We start from the raw sequence: 17208 nt of genomic DNA, 5'->3' as shown, positions 1-17208 counted from the left end.
TAGATAATAGAGACAAATCCTTATCACCATATGTCATTGTTAGAGATTGTAAGGGTTTAATGCGTTGACACGAAATCGTTAGTTATTACTTAAGTATGGATAGAATGTGTTTATAAATGATGAGTGTACAGTTGTTAGGGAAGAAGCAGCCTGACGATATATTTGTACAGCATCAAGTCTCTTGGTCTTTGTGTTGGCTGATGAAAAAATGTTTTTGTCAATATTGGTTTTGATTCTCTACGCCACAGTTGTTGGTATGTATGTATGTATGTATAAATATATATATATATATATATATTGTAAGGCGCTTCAAAGCTGTGTCAAATGTAGATAAACCAAACGGTAGTAAAGCTCAAACAACGAAATCCAAGAACACAGGCTAATAGCCAAGGATATAAGTTAGTCGACGCTGATACTAAGTGTCGACCAAGGAGTTGAATAATAAGGAAGGAAACTCGTCGAATTTCGTCAAACTAACTCTACGTTCATAAAAAGCTCTTTCAATAATCATCTGTGTGCTTTGATTGCGTCTTTTTCTGCGGGTTGGAGAGTTATGCATTTATAAGACGTGTCTTAGCCCTAGTTTAAGCCACTGATAGACATTCAAAATAAACACAAGACTCGTGTGCTTAAATGATCACTTTAACATCATTGACAAGGAGGGGCCGAAGAACAACATGGCGTATAATAAATTTTCCAAGGTAGATCACTTGCTTATCTGATTTCATTATTTGATCTTCTGATATGATGGTATGTTAGTTTAAATTTATAAAATTTTTAAAAGAAATTTTTATAAAATCATGTATTTTAAAGACTAAGAAAACTACGTAATACTCTTATCATAAGCTAATCATGTTAGTTTAAAAAAAAAAGTTCTACTAATTCTCTTTGGCTAATTTAGAAAACATGTTCCTCATTTTTGAAAATGAAGAAAAGCTTGTTTTCATAATGACCTTTTATTTACGAGTGTACCTTTCAACAGGTGCCCAAATGATTGGCCCAACACCTGCCATGGACAAATATTACTCAGAATATGATACGTGTGGAAGAGGAAATTTTTCAGATTTTAGATTACAATGGCTAGAGCACACTCCTACAATGTGTCTTATGTGGTCCAATTGGCCTTCTACTTACATTAAAGCTAAAGAGTATTGTAAGCGTAAGTCAATAATTTTTTAAATATTTACTTATTTGATAAGTAATCTATATCTATATCTATATCTATCTATTTATCTATATCTATATCTATCTATATATATATATATATATACTATAAAGTATAAAGTAAGACATAGGTATGTATGTATGTATGTATGTGACAAATAGACATCAAAACCGCTTGACCAATCTTGATAAAACTTGGCAGGAATGTTCCTTGGGTACTAACTTAGACCGTAGTGTATGTATTGTAGCCCTAAAACAAACTTAAGACCCTCAAAAAAAAAGTTGTCCGACTCTATTAAAGCTATAGTATTTATGGATCTAGGCCAGCAGTTCTCAACCTTTTTAGGCTCGGCGACCCTTTTTTACAACCCCCCACTCTGCCGCGACCCCCCCCCCCCCGCACACACAGCAATAGAAGAATGGAGAAAAACAATTCATTTTTTCGATGGTCTTAGGGGTCACGGAGGTCACGGGCGACCCCAGGCAAATCGTCAATCCACCCCCAAAGGGGTCGCGACCCACATGTTGAGAACCACTGATCTAGGCCTTGGTTAACAATGTTGACATGATAAAAGATCCAAAGGATTTAGTCCTAGATCTAATTTTAAGAAATACACTTTGCGCAGATAGTTTTTTTACTTTGACACATGAAAATACAAAAGAAGATCCATTGATTTCATTATATAATAAAATTAACTTTCAATTTTGTGTTCAAAAGCATTTTTTACATAATCTAGTTCCTGATATCTGTGACTACAGATTTCCTGGCGAACATTCTTTCATTAGACATTACCAAACGGTTACACATTAACACATCTCTCTACTGAGTCTATTCCTAGGCCTAGGTCTAAAACTCTTATTGAACTTTAAGATGATAAAACTTCTTTTCGCAATGATAGTTTTATGCTTTAACACATAAACATACTAATTAGTGTCCATTCATTTCATATTTTAATCAAATTAACATTCAAATTTGTTTTTCTAAAGCATTTTTAATACATTCGTTCGCTGTTCGCTAAAGCTTCGTAGCCGTGTTGAGATAGGCCTATATTCATTCATGAAAAATGGTCACGCATGCGCAACACAGAATGAACTATTTAAAAGACAATTTTTAGCGGCCCCCGAAAGGGGAAAAGACGCTATTAGTTTTGTGTGAAATGTCTGTCCGTCTGTCCGTCCGTCTAGTTAGATCGCGTAAACTAGAAAAGATAGTGAAAATCCGACATCACAATATTTTAGACCTTTCAAAGTTCTGATGCAACGGCTACTTTTTTTTTCTTTCTAAAAGCGAAAAATGTAATTTTTAAAATTACTTATGCAATAATTTTTTAAAGTGAAAAAGCTAAGTAGTATGCATTATAAGTTGGACCTAATTTAAAACGAATAGTAATGTTTTAAATGACATTTTCTTGATTATTTTATTGGGTGCAACCATCCGCAATTGTGTCTGAGGATTCGAATAAGAATTTGATTAAGTAGCTAACACTTGAGGATTTATTCTGTGGATTACTTGTGTTTCTGTGGTTTTTCTTTGTGATTCTGTGGATTTTTGTGTGTTACTGTTTAGAGTGGACGGCGCGAGGGTTGTGTAGTAAAGTACTGTGTAGTTTGTAGTGTGGTTATCGTTTCTTTTCTGTCTCTGTACTTGTGATAAACCCCTTTTAAAAATATCAGTTAAGACATTTTTTATTGGGAAAAAGGACCTGGATTGTGGACTTGTCCACGCCCCAGGTACCTTGCTTCTAAAGCTGTCAGGCCAGGGGGCTGTTAAGGCCACTATGGTGAGCCTAATAGAGTGCCTGAAACTAACACCGGACGATGTGAGTCCTCTCTATCTCTTCGAGAACCCCTTTGTCTGGTTCCTGGTCCCAACATCCGCCCGAGTGAGAACCCGTATACTAGGGAAATCATTTAGGAATGATAAGGACTTCAAGGTAGATGTCTGTATCTTAGAAGACGAAAAAATCAGGGTTACCCTTCACTGGGTAGCACCAACCATAAACAAATCAAAGATAGGAGAAATCTTTGGAGCCATTTGCGAAGAAGGCTCCAAGATAGAGCCAATCAAGCTCAGATAAGTGGGCGGCTTGGATAAAAATCCGCAAACAGACTGAACTCCCCCATCATATTCAGTTACGATACGAGGATGATCCGAGGACCTACAAGGTCCTCCTGACCATTTCAGGACGTAGACAACAGTGCTGGCATTGCGGACTGGATTAGCACTGGTCAAACCAGTGTCCAAAAAGGGCGAACCCCAGACGGAACCAAAACCCCACATAAGGTGCAAAGGAGCTAGGAGGGAAAATCCCCCATGCCATTGCCCTTAAAGGGGAGGGAGAGAAAAAGCAATCCGAGATTGATCAACAGCTAAAAAATGATGGCTTCACAATGGTTGAAAGCAGCAAAGGAGGGAGAAAAAAACAAATAGAAGCTATGGGAGCTACTCCAAGTGGTCTCCCCCCACCTAACCTATATATATGTGTGTAATGTATACAGACTCTATGCAAACTGCATCTCACTACACAACTAACTCAAAGAAGTTGACAACTCAGGGCTTTAAAGTAAAGTTACAGTTTAATGTCAAATGCATATCAGCCAATAATGTTCAATTGGCAACAACATTAACACTTACAGTACAAAAACCTTAAATCTGTTCCGGACTGACTTCACAAACCGTTATGATTCTCTCTTTGCCTCGAGGTAACATGAATTGACTTAACTCTGATACATTCGTCTTATAAAGGGTCCCTATAGCCTTTCTAAAACCATAATGAAAGTTGCTTGACCTTTCTGGTTGATTACATTTGCAGTGTGTAATATTTACAACACAGATCTTTCCATAAATTGGCGTGCACTGTCACTCGTTACGGTTGACCGCTCATTTAGCAATGGACTGGGGCGATTGCGTAGACTAAAAACCAACACCACTACCCCCATCAGTGTCACCACCAGGTTTATAAGAAATATACATAAATACTGTAATATACCTGGCGGTGTCACAGATGGGGGTAGTGGTGTAATGTAGACAGCCGACGCAAATTACCCCCAGGCCAGCGCTGGACGAGCGGTCACCGTAAAGGGTTACGACGGTAAGCCAAGACAGTTCTGGAAGGATCGGTGCTGTAAAAAGAGATCAGATGCCTCACGACTGATGTAGTCATGTGATCGGCTAGAAGGCTCGAGAGATGTTCCGTTCGTTTCAAGCAGGGACCCCATATAAAAAAAGCAGAGGTGTCAAGTCAGAAAGGGTTCAGTACGGCGGCTAAGTACAAGTCGGGGACGAGAAGGAAAGGCCAGTGCAAGAGTTCACACGGCGGTACGGTTAGGTCATAAGAGAGAGATATATTTAAAGAGTCTGTGTTACGTTTTTGCCAAAAGTAAAAGTATTGGCTGCTTATTTATAGAATATTAAACCATTACGTTATTTTGGAGCTCTAGGTTGTCAAGCTCTTTAAGGGATGGTATGGTGCAGTTTGAAGAAAGCCTGGTTAGTGAGCTTCGTTACTATATATATATATATATATATATATATATATATATATATAATTCTCTACTTCCCTCAACAACGAGAACAAGTAAAGGAAAGATCACTCTCTTATTTCTGCGGATAGTCAAAGAGGGGGGAGAACACGTAGTCACAAAATAGCAAGGCCGGACCGCTGTAACCAAGAAATATCACTTATTTTTTATTTCCACCTCACGTTAAATAGTTGGGGGGGGGGGAGTAATCCATTCTGTAGTAACTATCGAGGCGACAGAGCACGTTCAAGAGTTTGGACACCATGGAAAGATCATACGCCGTTATTTTGCAGGGCCAATCATTTGCCAATGCAACCTAGGTGGGCCCAGCACTTTTAGAGGACCCGCGCTAATTTTAGGTGTAAAAATTATTAAATTAAAACATTTTATAACTTATAACAGATTTTCGGCGGCCTCCTGAAATTGCGAAATATACGAAAAAGTCCTGGAAATATCCAGAAATTATTAAAATCTTTTGAAAAGTCATACAAATGTCCTGAATTATATACACGAAAATTGTCATTTTGGGGTGTCATTCAATATGGAAAACGCCAATCCTACGCGCGATAAAAAAGGCATTATGCAATACCCGCAATTGTGGAATCTAGCGAAAGAAGCTTCTTGCGCCTCAAACTAATGACGAATTACTTGAGATGAACAATTCGCGAAGATAGATTGAAACATTTGGTAATTCTTATTTATGTATTAAATAGAATTGTTATGATGTACTGTATGACTTCGCTACACGCAAGGCTCGTAAAGTAATTCTGCCGAACTCGGAGTCAACCCCTTAGTAAGGTTGTGACAGAGCATCGCATGAGGTTTGCGCGACATGTTCTCCGACAAAATGAATTACGCATAAAAAGAGTTGCGATGACATGATGGCCATTACGAGGAAAGCGCAAACAGGGACATCCTAGTACAACTTGGCGCCACACTTTCATGGAGGTCCTCAGAACAGGTGGAAAGAGGCTTCAGACATTGCCAGTGACAGATTTTGTGGAAGTAGCTTGCCGCCCAATACGCCGAACGACGTGAGAGGATCTAAGTTAGTAAGAATAAAACATAAGGTTTTCGAAATAAAACGTTTTAAAGCAGGATAATGCACTGTAGATATCTCAGAATATAAATTTTGTTAACTTTTAACGCTGGAAATAATGCTTTGCAGCGGGGATTTGCTGGCAAATGCGAGGAGTCTTAAATTTATTTTCCACTAACTCCAGGAAGAACCTATTCTAATGTAAACTAAACGTCTTCCGACACGCACACACACAAGCAATATAAAGGTAAACCAGTAAAATCTATCTCATATTTAGCTAATTGATGTTATGTTAGTTATTTAACTTTATTTTCTCGTTCATCTTAGGACGTGGAACCAGGTTGGGCGTTTTCAATACATGGGATAAAATGAGAATTTTACAGAGACGAAACGGCTTGATCTATATTGGTTTAGATGACTTAAAAACTGAAGGCAGGTTCATATGGCATAACGGCGAACAGCTGAAAAGTCCAAACATCAATGTTTTCTTTCATAAAAGTAAGTTTGCATTAAAGATATCAGTTTACTTTTATATCGCTAAAATATAAAATTCATCTATCAATATCACAGTGTACATACATATCAATATTATCATCGTACTTATTATCGTTTGTATCAAAAGCATCTCAATCTCTAAATCCATACACAATGAATGGAAACATCATCCTACTCGACATTCTAATTACAATATAATAATAGTAATAATAATATACATCTCGCTACATATTGCGCTGCTGTGGTTGTCACGGAGCTCTCTGGAAAAAAGACCTTCGAACTAGGTCCAATTAATCAGAGACCAAAACAACATGTGCCAGCATGGAAAAGGCGCCTTGAAGACAATATTAATCAGCTGAGGAATCAAATGGATACAATTGGACAATATCTTTGAAACAACCATTCCGCGAAAATTCTTAAAATGAAGTCCATATTAAGAACAACTGGAATCAAAATGATGGACTGTGATAGCCACACACGACTCTTATGTTTGAAAGATACTCTGAGACAGAATAATAAACTAAAGGGAGCTGGGCTAAAGCGCTACAACGAAACCACTAAAAGGAAAGAGCATAATGCTTTATTATGGGGACAACATTGACAAGACTGCTTCTTTAGCTTGGATCAAAGCAGGTCATCTCTACCCTGAAACTGAAGGCTTTGTCACAGCAATACAGGACAGAGTAATTAGGACAGAAAATTACGATTAACATATCCTGAAACTCAATATTGTTGACAAATGTCGAAAATGTGGAAATGTGAGAGGGTCAACTGAACACATCATGTCAGGATGTCCAGCCCTCTCGGAATCTACTTACGTAGGTCGCTATAACCAAGTTGCAAAGCTAATACACCAGCACTTTGCTTTGACACACAAATTGATTGGTAAGGATACTCCTCCATATTACAAAGAATCACCACAAGAGATTCTCGAGTTTACGGATCATCTGCTGTACTAGGAAAGCCCTTTTTTGACCGACACAACGAGATTTTAATCGCCCTGATTTGCTTCTCATCGATAAAAAAAAACCCGCTACTCTTATTGACATTGCCGTACCACTTTCTCATAATTTAAGAAAAACTGAGTTGGAAAAACAACGAAAATATGGGAACCTAGGCTTGGAGATTTAGGGTTTATGAAAATTATCTAAAACAACAATATACCCCATTGTTATATCAACCGAGGGGATAATAACAACTGACCTCACAGATACTTTTAATGACTTGGCATTCCTAGGAACATTCTGGTTGCCTGTCAGAGAGCGGTATTGATGCTGACCTGCCACATCACCAGAAAAATATTCAGTGGAAACTGATAAAGGGACTACGATGAATTTTGTTTTTCTTTAACGAAACTCGACCTTGGCTGCGCTAGAGAATGAATACTCGTTCGTTTCTAACATAATAATAATATTCTTTACTAGTCGACCGGCGGCGTAGCATACGCTATTTTGCAGGGCCGGTCTTAGGCCACTGCAACCTATATGACCGAAGGATCCACACTTTCATGGGACCCGCGCTAATTTAAGGTGTATTAATTATTAAATTAAACCCTTATATAACTTACAACAGATTTTCCGCGCCATCCTGTTGATTTACCAAGAGCTCCTGGAAATCTCCCGAAATTGCAAAATATACGAAAAAGTCTTTAAAATATACGGTAATATATAGAAAAAATGGTCATTTTGGGTTGTCATTCAATATGGAAGACGCCTATCCTACGGGCTATTAATAAAAACAGCATTATGCATTAGCAGTAATTGTGTAATCAGGTGAAAGAAGCTTCTCGTCCCTCAAACTAATGAAGAATTACTTGAGTTAAACAATTCTCAAAGATAGATTGAAACATTTGGTAATTCTTGCTATTGAGCGGATACATGTAGGAAACAGAATTATTATGATATACTGTATGACACCCAAGACTCGCAAAGTAATTCTGTACGTAGTAAAGAATGAATAAAATGCATAATCGAATTTATTTTCTAATACAAACTCTTAAATTTCACTTATGGTCCGCTTCCCTACCCAAACTTGGCCCAGGGAAATCCGTTTCGAATAGGGCCCTACAATGCTTAAGTCCGGCCATGCAATATAGTGTTTGTAAAATGTTTGTTTGTAAAATGTTTTACATGTTTCAGATGTTCCTTCAGAGTTGACGATAGTTTACTTCCTAGTCCAAACCTCACGCAAGACGAAGGGGGATGGGAGTGGGCAGGGTTTGACAGTCCAGCGCGCAGCCATCCGTAGCGAGCTGTGAAAACGTTTTCTCTCAACCCCCCCCCTCCTTTCTTGTTGTTTTTTTCCGTGGGGTCACTATCCTCAGAAATAAGAGAGTGATCTTTCCTTTATTTCCTGTTTAAACTGTTAAGGGAAGAAGAGAATTATATATAAAGATTGTCCGTAAGGAAATTTGTCTTAAAATGTGTGCATTACACGAAAACAAAATATTATAACTATAAAAAACAAAAATGTACATTCACACCAGACTCACTCATAATTTACATGTGAAAAGTTTATACCAGATAGTTTCTATTTAATGATTCGTTTACAAAGGGAACTGTGTATGTTTGTCTTTGCTATCGGTGTCTTGTATCTCTTTTGTGATGATAAAGTCATACAATCCTTATCAAAGGGTGATTTTTTATTTATATAATCGTTGTAGCATTTTTATGGATGTTTGTCTCAAATATCTGCCCATTTGGTTTTGTTTAATAAACTTTCTTCAAAACGGACTCATATGGTGTGCACCAGTGCATCGTTAGACGCAAGACATGAACACTCTAGAAATAAATGTGGACATTAGAGAAAAAGCAGTAAAATATCAGCTGGTAAAAGAAATAGCTAAAGACTTTTGACATTTGTTCTCAATGAGAGATAGCATAGTTCAAGTCAAATACAGCATCTCATTTTATTAGCTTTGTGCCGCTTCAAAGTTAATTTTATCTATAGTTCCCAGAAGATAAACAAAATAATTTTGAAATTGTGGTTAAATGTCATGTCATGGCTTTATCATGTCATTTAAAAAATAAATTAAGTTATAGAAGTGACAGAGTTTTTATTTTGAAGTTATTTGTGCTATTGCTTATAAACCAACATCAAGTAACATGAAAGGTATGATTTTGAGTAAAACGCTCTAATTAGAATGTAAGACCCCAAAACATATACATTGAGCTTGAAAATTTGGCTTGAAATAAATTTTATGAAATGCTTTTTTATGACTTAATTTGTGTTAATATGGTTTGTTAATATGGTATCCTTTTGTTTTGTTCAGATGAGCCAAGTAATAGTAAAGGCATTGAAGACTGTGTTGTCTTGAAAGGGAGTTATCTCAGCGATGTACCGTGCACTATGATATTCCTCTTCGTGTGTGAATTAGAATTAGGATCATAATACGGGGGGATTTACATGCATAACGAAAAGACATATATACCATTCGTTTTGATGTAACTTTGGTACGAAATAAATGAATGGCTGATTATAAATGTCTTGTTTAAGGGATTTATCATTTGGGTGCAATGTTTAGCAATGTGGAATCAAATTAAATTATCTAAGCCCTTACATTTGTGGCTTATTATTTGTATCTTTTTTTCAAAATATATTTTACGTTACTAAAATGTTACAATATATAAAAAGTTGCAGCACTTTAACAACAGATATATGTAAAGAAAATGCAATAATAAAAGTACGAGTGATTAGTGTGTAAGAAAAGGAAGTTTAGGTCCAGGCATTTTCCTAGCATCTTCTCCGCCATACATTTAGCTTGTATCCTCACTGTCACACTGTTTCCATGTACCTCTTCTGATACCCTAATACTGCATCAAGCATGACAAACTTTTCAATTTTCACATGCATCTTAATCAGGAGCTCGGTAATGTTAAGTTAAAAAATCAAACTGACAGATCTCCTTGTTCTCAATTTTCTTAATCAGGGCTTGCAATAGGCGTGTCTTCGGAACTTCTATGTCTCTCTCAAAACATTTCAATTTACGCCTTCGGAGTTCTTTTTAAGTTCCTACAATTTCAACTCGTCAAACAGTTAACAGAAACCATTAAAACACTTACCTCCTCTTTGCTGTAAAAGGTAAATTGAGGCAACTTAACGAATACAGTTCTTTATCAACATGACATAAAAACCCAGAACATATAACAGTGTTTTAGCATAGCTTCTTCATCAGCTCTATACTTCGGCGAAGTTCCATTGTTTCTTTGGTAATGTCAACATTCATCCCTAGACTGTTAATGTCTTGTTTCTTACAGCGCCCAGGAACACAATATTTCCGTTTGAAAGAAGGTATATAACAGTATAAGTCTTTGTATGTATCAATGAATCAATCAATCAATTGATGCATATATCTATGTCTCTTTTTGTCTCTACGGAAAATCAGGAAAAGAAGCATAATCTGTATTTTTTTACCTATTGATCTCTATGTGGTTGTAAAAACTGAACACTAAATGCGTAGGCTGAAAGAAGAAAAGTTCTTTAAGATTAAATGTGACATAAAATGTTGGGTATCAGATGGCCATACGCAGGTCGATTTCATTATCAATCTTTCCGTTTTTAGAGACTGTGGGGCTAGGATAGGTGAATTTGTTTACTGAATTTTTATCATTTCCATTTATCTTGATGCTTGGATCTGAGTAGGCTTTTCCTGGAGCAGGCAAATATAAAACTTCAGTCTTGTTTGTGTTAATGGTAAGGCCAAAGTCTGAGCATGACCTTGAGAAGTCAATGTCGTTGCTCTGCAGATCATTTTCAGAGCAGGCATTTAGGGCACAGTCGTCAGAAAATAGCATGTCCCTGATTACTGCTGATTTTATTTTTTATTTTGCTTTGAGCCCTCTCGGGTTGAATAGGCCACCATCAAATCTGTATGTTATATTTATCCCGATGTTATCTCCATTTGTGAATACATCTGTCAGCATATAAGACAACAAAATACTGAACAGTGTGGTTTCTAGGACACAACCTTGTTTTACCCCGTGTCAGGTTCAGGAATTATTTGTGATGTTAAATAACAATACACAATTAAGGTCCCGAAGTTCAACCTGACAAGAACATCATTCACACACAGTCGTACATAGAGTAACCAACTATGTGGATGATTTAAATAACAACAAAAAATTTAATTGTATACTGATAGATGTATATGTACAATGAGAATGATAGAATGATGAATAGAGTTATACGAGTAGAGGAAAAAACAGAGTTGGGACAAAGCAAAAGACATTTGTCTAAACTACGCGACATCCCGCTTGAAACTTCGAAGGGCTTTGATGGTTCTAAATTTTCCTGGACCCAAGGCAGTTCTCTATCGCATCTGTAAGCGACTTTTATATTTTATCATCTGCTAGCTTTGCCGTGTTAAGACTTTTAAGGTTTAGATTTTTGGGGACGTCACTTTGGTTTTATACGAATGTTTAGTTTTGTGATGATAAGGCGGTGGTCTGTTCCACATTTTGCACCACAACAAAATTTGGTGACTCATATATATTGACGATACGATTGTCTGGTGATGACATAGTATATGAGGTGCTAGTGTCTTGAGAGGGGATGCATCCAGGAATTTGCTTTCTCATTGGGAGACTTAATATTCTGTTTGATATGCGCAGCTTGTGTTCCACACAGGTCTGGAATAGGAATAGTTTATTGCATGCACTGACCTATCTCGAATCTGTCTAATACTCATTTTCAGATGTTATGATTATAGCCGTCTCTTGCGTTGAAGTCACCAAGAATGAGTAGTTTATCTGTTTTTTGGTTTACTAAGTATGGTGGAGTTAGGTTCATTATAAAATTTCTCTATCACTTCATCCGGGTAGGTCATGAAGCTAACAATGAAAACGTTTTTCTTTCCGTTTTGTAAATGCAGCTTTATAGGTCATGTGCTTGTCATTAATTCCTTTAGGAGAACCGACTAGTTTAGCTACTAATGATGTTTTTATGGCAAAGCCGACTCCAGATTCATGTAGTTCAGTTGTTTTACCGCTCCAGAAGCAAATATATCCAGAGTCTTTCTCAAAGTTCATATTTGTCTGCAAGCCGACTCTCACTCAGTGCAGCTATGATGTATCAGTGGAGCTCCCTGGCTACTAGTGCAGTTTATCTTTATGGTCTCTCAGATGTGACATAGTCACGTAGAGTGCGCACATTCCATGCGCCTATGGTAAGAGGAATTATCCTTGTCTTTTTCTTTGAATTTCGATCGCTTGTCTAGGGTTACCACCAACTTTGGTAGGCTGTCTTGTTTAAGGCATGCTATTTTGGGGGAACCTTTTCTAGCTCTGTCCTCATTCTATGGAGGTAAGCAGTGCACTCCTACAGTGCACTCCTCAGGTTATTGCCGAACTCCACTGCTTCTCTATGTCAGTGATGAACGATCATATGGCCTAAGCCGCCTGTGTGCAGGCTTGCAGCTACAGCTTCCAGTGTGTCCATACCTACCATTTCACTGTTTGCCTGTCGCCACAGGGCTTAGGTTTGGTTGTATTTTTAAGGGTGACCTGCGTTGAAAAAATTCAAGTGAGGAGTGTTTTCTCAACAAGTCGACCTCACTTGCACACCCTAAAGCCCATCCTTTTCTAGTAGCAAAATTTGGTAAAGATGTCCGGAGACGAGTTTGGGTGCAGTGGATGACCAGAGACTTTCTGTGTGTCTTGTCCTGCTCATCAGCACTGTGCTGATAGTTGTCTTTCTGTCCGATTAGTCTAGTTTTGTGACATTTCGCACAGGCCGCCAAGTCCAGAATTCACATGCTAGATTTGACAGAACCTTAGTGTACTAAGTATCAAGGACACGTCAGATACCCTCTACCTGGTTTAGCCGGCCAGTCAAAGAATTTTCCGGGGTTTGGTCGCTGCACATGCTACAGCTTCTGGGAGCCACAGGTAAGAGTTGGGTACCGAGTGGGGACCAAGAGTGAGCCAAGCTACCCTCAAAATAAGGATACGACTGCCTGTCCACTAGAGGTGCTACCCCTCCTAGATACCCCATACAACCAAACTAAACATTATTATTTATTTACAGAATAATGCAAGATACATATTAGTTTATTTAATTAAAGTGCTGAACTTTTTTCATTATTACATCTAGTCTTGTAGGTCAAAAAATATATATCTTGCCGAATACATCTACATCTTCAATCAAACCACTCAACGAACGAGACGGGTCGAAAAAAAAACTCTTGTTATAGACATAAGCAAAAAGACGAAAATGAAACCGAAATAAACTACAATTACTGTTATTGAACATTTTGGAAAAAAAAAATCTCTTTCACCTTTTATTTTACACTTTATGACTTATTGATAAAATAATGTTGATCCGCATATTTTGACAGATAACCCATGACAATAAGTGCAAGTGTGAAAGGTTTATCGGCCCAAACCTTATGGACCTAAAGTAGAATATAAATTTAAATATGTGTATTGATCAGTGTTAAGCTCGGAAAGATGCAGTGTAATGTGGGTTCAATGACGATGAGAAGTATGTGTTTATGTTTTTGAGTTCGATAACTTGTCCTCGGGCTCGTGTTTAAAATTTCACTGAGCCTTTCTTGTCACGACATTTATTACACGATACCGATAGTGTCTAAGTGCATTTTGCGGGTACTAGTGGAGAGTGGCTTGAAACTCTCTAATTATTAAGTAGAATATAGTTAAGAAATCAAGACACCCAAAGCAGGATTTGAATTCAAATTTAACACAACAACTATTACAATTACAAACTATTTTTTTTAAAAAGACAATACCACTATTATACAACTTGAAAAATAATTAAATTAAAATAATATTTTTAAAAGTGTATCTCAAAACCCTAGCTGAGCGGTAAATCGCTTGGCTTCCGAACCTGATCCTAGTTTGGAACCTAAATGAAGACTGGGAATTTAATTTCGGGATCTTTGGGCTCCTTTGAGTCCACCCAGCTCTAATGGGTACCTGAAAGTAGTGAGAGAAAAGTAAAAGGCGGCTGGTTGGTGTGTTGGCCACATGACATCCTCGTTAACCGTGGGCCACAGAAACAGATGACCTTAAGGAATAGTTTAATTAAGTAAACATCTAGAACTAAATCTGGACTTCTTTAATAGAACGCTTATGATCTAGATCTAGTCCAAATCTAGATCTACTTTTAGAACTAAGAAGCTACTTTAGTATATGTCGACAAACCTTGACCCATCGCAGATCAGAAAGGTATACAGATCAGGTTTCGGGGTTACTAGGGAAACTAGTTAGCGCCGGCTTCAAGGGGTGGAAATTTGCGACACCGAGAGAGCCCCTTCAACCGACTTTATTTCACTGTGCTATGGGAGAGTAAGAGTTTGAAAGACAACAGATTAATTGGACGTCAGAGCCATAACTTCTTTCTCGATACTGGTACCTCAAGATCAGTGATCCGGTCAGATAAAGTGAACAATAGCAAGACAAAGCTAGCAATGGGCAACTTGTTAAAAGTACTTTTGGTACATCGTGTCAGCACATACCCGGATAGAGTTGAAGCTGTAAATAGATTGCCAATCTCCACTAATATTTAGGACTGAGAAGTTTTCTATATATTACAGACGTTTCGTGCCCAACTTCTCTAGCATCTGTAGTACATTTTATCAATTGACAGAATTAAAGCGACCGTTTATTTGGACACCGGAATGTCAAACAGCCTTTGAGAGTCTTAAAATGGCTTTAGCTTCGTCACCCATTTTCACCTGCCCGATACCAGGCGAGACGTTCATAGTAAACACCGATGCAAGCAATACTAGAATAGGTGCTGTCTTATCGCAAAGGGTAGATGAAGCTGAAAGAGATATAGCTTACTTTAGTCAAAACCTGTTCTGACCCGCGAAAAACTACTGTGTCGTAATCTGGCCGTTGTGTATACCATGATAAATTCTCACAAATACTTGTATGGACAAATATTTCTCCTGAGAACAGACCACGCCGCTCTACAATGGCTGTTGTCGTTTAAAAGTCCTGAAGGACAAGTCGCCAGGTCGATAGAACGTTTGCAAACCTATGACTTCGAGACACAGCACCGAAAAGGACTAACTCACCAGAATGCTGACGCGCTGTCTTGACGACCTTGTAGAACGGAATGTAAACACTGCAGCAAGGTTGAACGTAATGGAGGTTTTCATCGATTTATTTACCGTAAATAAGAACCTTTTTTTAGTTTTAAGCTTATCCTAAAAGACCAGAACATAACATAAACACTTAAGAGAATTTTGTGACGTTTTTTGCAAAAAAAAATATTAATCTAATATAAGCTTGAAAAGCGATTTTAAACAGATATTTAAAGTTAAAAAGTTTTTCATACAAAATCTGGAACAACTAATTCATTTTCGATAATGAGTTTTTGGCGACGTTTTATGAAGAAAATTTTTAGCAACGATTGGTAAGAAAATTAAAGTAATAAAGGACAAACAATAATTTTAAACGATTGCTATTTATTATTTTCTTTTTCAAACAAAATCTGCATCTATCTTTTATTTAGAATAATTTTTTTTTGTTTTAGCGAGAATAACAAATGTAAAAAGTATAAATAGTTATTTGCAACAATCATTTGTAGTAAATGACTATCTCGTGTAAAAATCTTCGATATTTTGTAAAATTAAACATTTAAAATAACTTTGTTTTAATTTTAAAATCGGGTCATTTAATATCCGTAATTAGACTATAATGACAATAAGATGTTTAAAAATATTAGATGATAGAAAGGGGCCGCGAAAATATTTTTGAAATTAATGTTTTTAACCCTGCTTTCTACACAACCATTTAGATGCAGAAGTTGTGATTTAGCTGAAGTGCTGTTAGAGACTAGACCTAGAAGGTTGTTGACTTTGAATCGAAAAAAAGGAACTAATCCCTAGGAGATTATGAAAAAGCTTTGCGTAAGGCACATATTGTTAATATGAGTTTGTGATGTCATGTAAATAAGCAACTGTCATTATTGAGTTGCTTACATAAGATTAATACAATATTTAAAGTGTATTAAACCAGATTACAAAGAGCGTTTGTATCACAAATAAAAATCTAAGGCTTTCCCCGATGAATCAGTCCATGGATAAATCCTCAACCCAAATGTATCTTGTGGAAAAAAAAAACAAAAAACTAGAAATCTTGTAGCGTATGGTGTAGCTAAGGCTAACAGGTTTTATGGGTAGTTCATTAAGAATACTGAGTTTAAAATCGATATGGACAGTGACTTTAAAAGCTTTATTTTTCTTATTCCTCCATATCTCTTACTATAAATATGCTTCACAAAGTAGTTCTAATGAGACCATCCTACAGCAAAGAAGACTTTGTGACCAGGTAAACTTTATTTTCAAACCTTACCGAACGTTTTTCTCTATAATTTCCAGGTGTATGTTTCTATTGGGAAAATATATCAGCTTTTCGGCCGAATGGGGGAAAACTCGGGGTCGACTGTTATATTAGTTTAAAGTGTTTAGTTATTTGCAAAACTAATTTTGGCTCAAACTTTGTTGTAGCGAATATAGCTTTTTTAATGAAGGCAATCATATCGAATGACGCTAAATAAAAATAAAACACTCCATCTGCTTAAGTTACACAACTTAGACGACTAAAATCTTGTGAGCAAGTTAGATGATTCCCTAGAGTTCATGCATATTTGCACACGATCTCTCAAAGCATTTGCAATAAAAATTACAATGCAGTCCGCCTAGTGAACATATATTTTCATATCCTATCCTTAAAACGAGCAATATATATATATATATATATATATATATATATATATATATATATATATATATATATGTAATAACTGAAGGCAGGCACCTCAAGGAGATATATGTTTCTATTTACACGAGGGCATCACATATACACAAAACAACGTCTGACTTGAACATTGCATCTTCATAGGCTCTTGACCTGAGCGGAGATCGTTCTCTTTTCTCTAATGTCAACATCCTTCCTGGTCTAGTCACTAATAGTGGACACCTTCTGCACTAGCGACAGGGAGCATGTTTCCCACGAAGCCAT

The 17208-nt window shown here is 36.9% G+C and overlaps 1 protein-coding gene across 1 annotated transcript; it reads left to right on the top strand.

Moving 5' to 3' along the window:
- The first annotated feature begins 113 nt into the window (after positions 1–113).
- LOC129926149 (hemolymph lipopolysaccharide-binding protein-like) lies at positions 114–9702 on the top strand. Its single transcript, XM_056028288.1, has 4 exons — positions 114–254; positions 983–1159; positions 6053–6223; positions 9492–9702. Exons 1-4 carry the CDS (start codon positions 209–211, stop codon positions 9608–9610), a joined length of 513 nt encoding a protein of 170 aa, XP_055884263.1. The 5' UTR covers positions 114–208; the 3' UTR covers positions 9611–9702.
- The last annotated feature ends 7506 nt before the right edge of the window (positions 9703–17208 follow it).

Source organism: Biomphalaria glabrata, chromosome 5, assembly GCF_947242115.1.
Source record: "Biomphalaria glabrata chromosome 5, xgBioGlab47.1, whole genome shotgun sequence".
In the NCBI taxonomy this organism is placed as follows: domain Eukaryota; kingdom Metazoa; phylum Mollusca; class Gastropoda; family Planorbidae; genus Biomphalaria; species Biomphalaria glabrata.
This window is presented reverse-complemented; position numbering and strand designations above follow the sequence as displayed.

Bases quoted from the DNA above. Each gene is read 5' to 3' on its own strand.
- LOC129926149 (XM_056028288.1), top strand. From the start codon at position 209: ATGTTTTTGTCAATATTGGTTTTGATTCTCTACGCCACAGTTGTTG. The intron at 255-982 runs GTATGTATGTAT...ACCTTTCAACAG, and splicing joins TCTCTACGCCACAGTTGTTG to GTGCCCAAATGATTGGCCCA. The intron at 6,224-9,491 runs GTAAGTTTGCAT...TGTTTTGTTCAG, and splicing joins CAATGTTTTCTTTCATAAAA to ATGAGCCAAGTAATAGTAAA.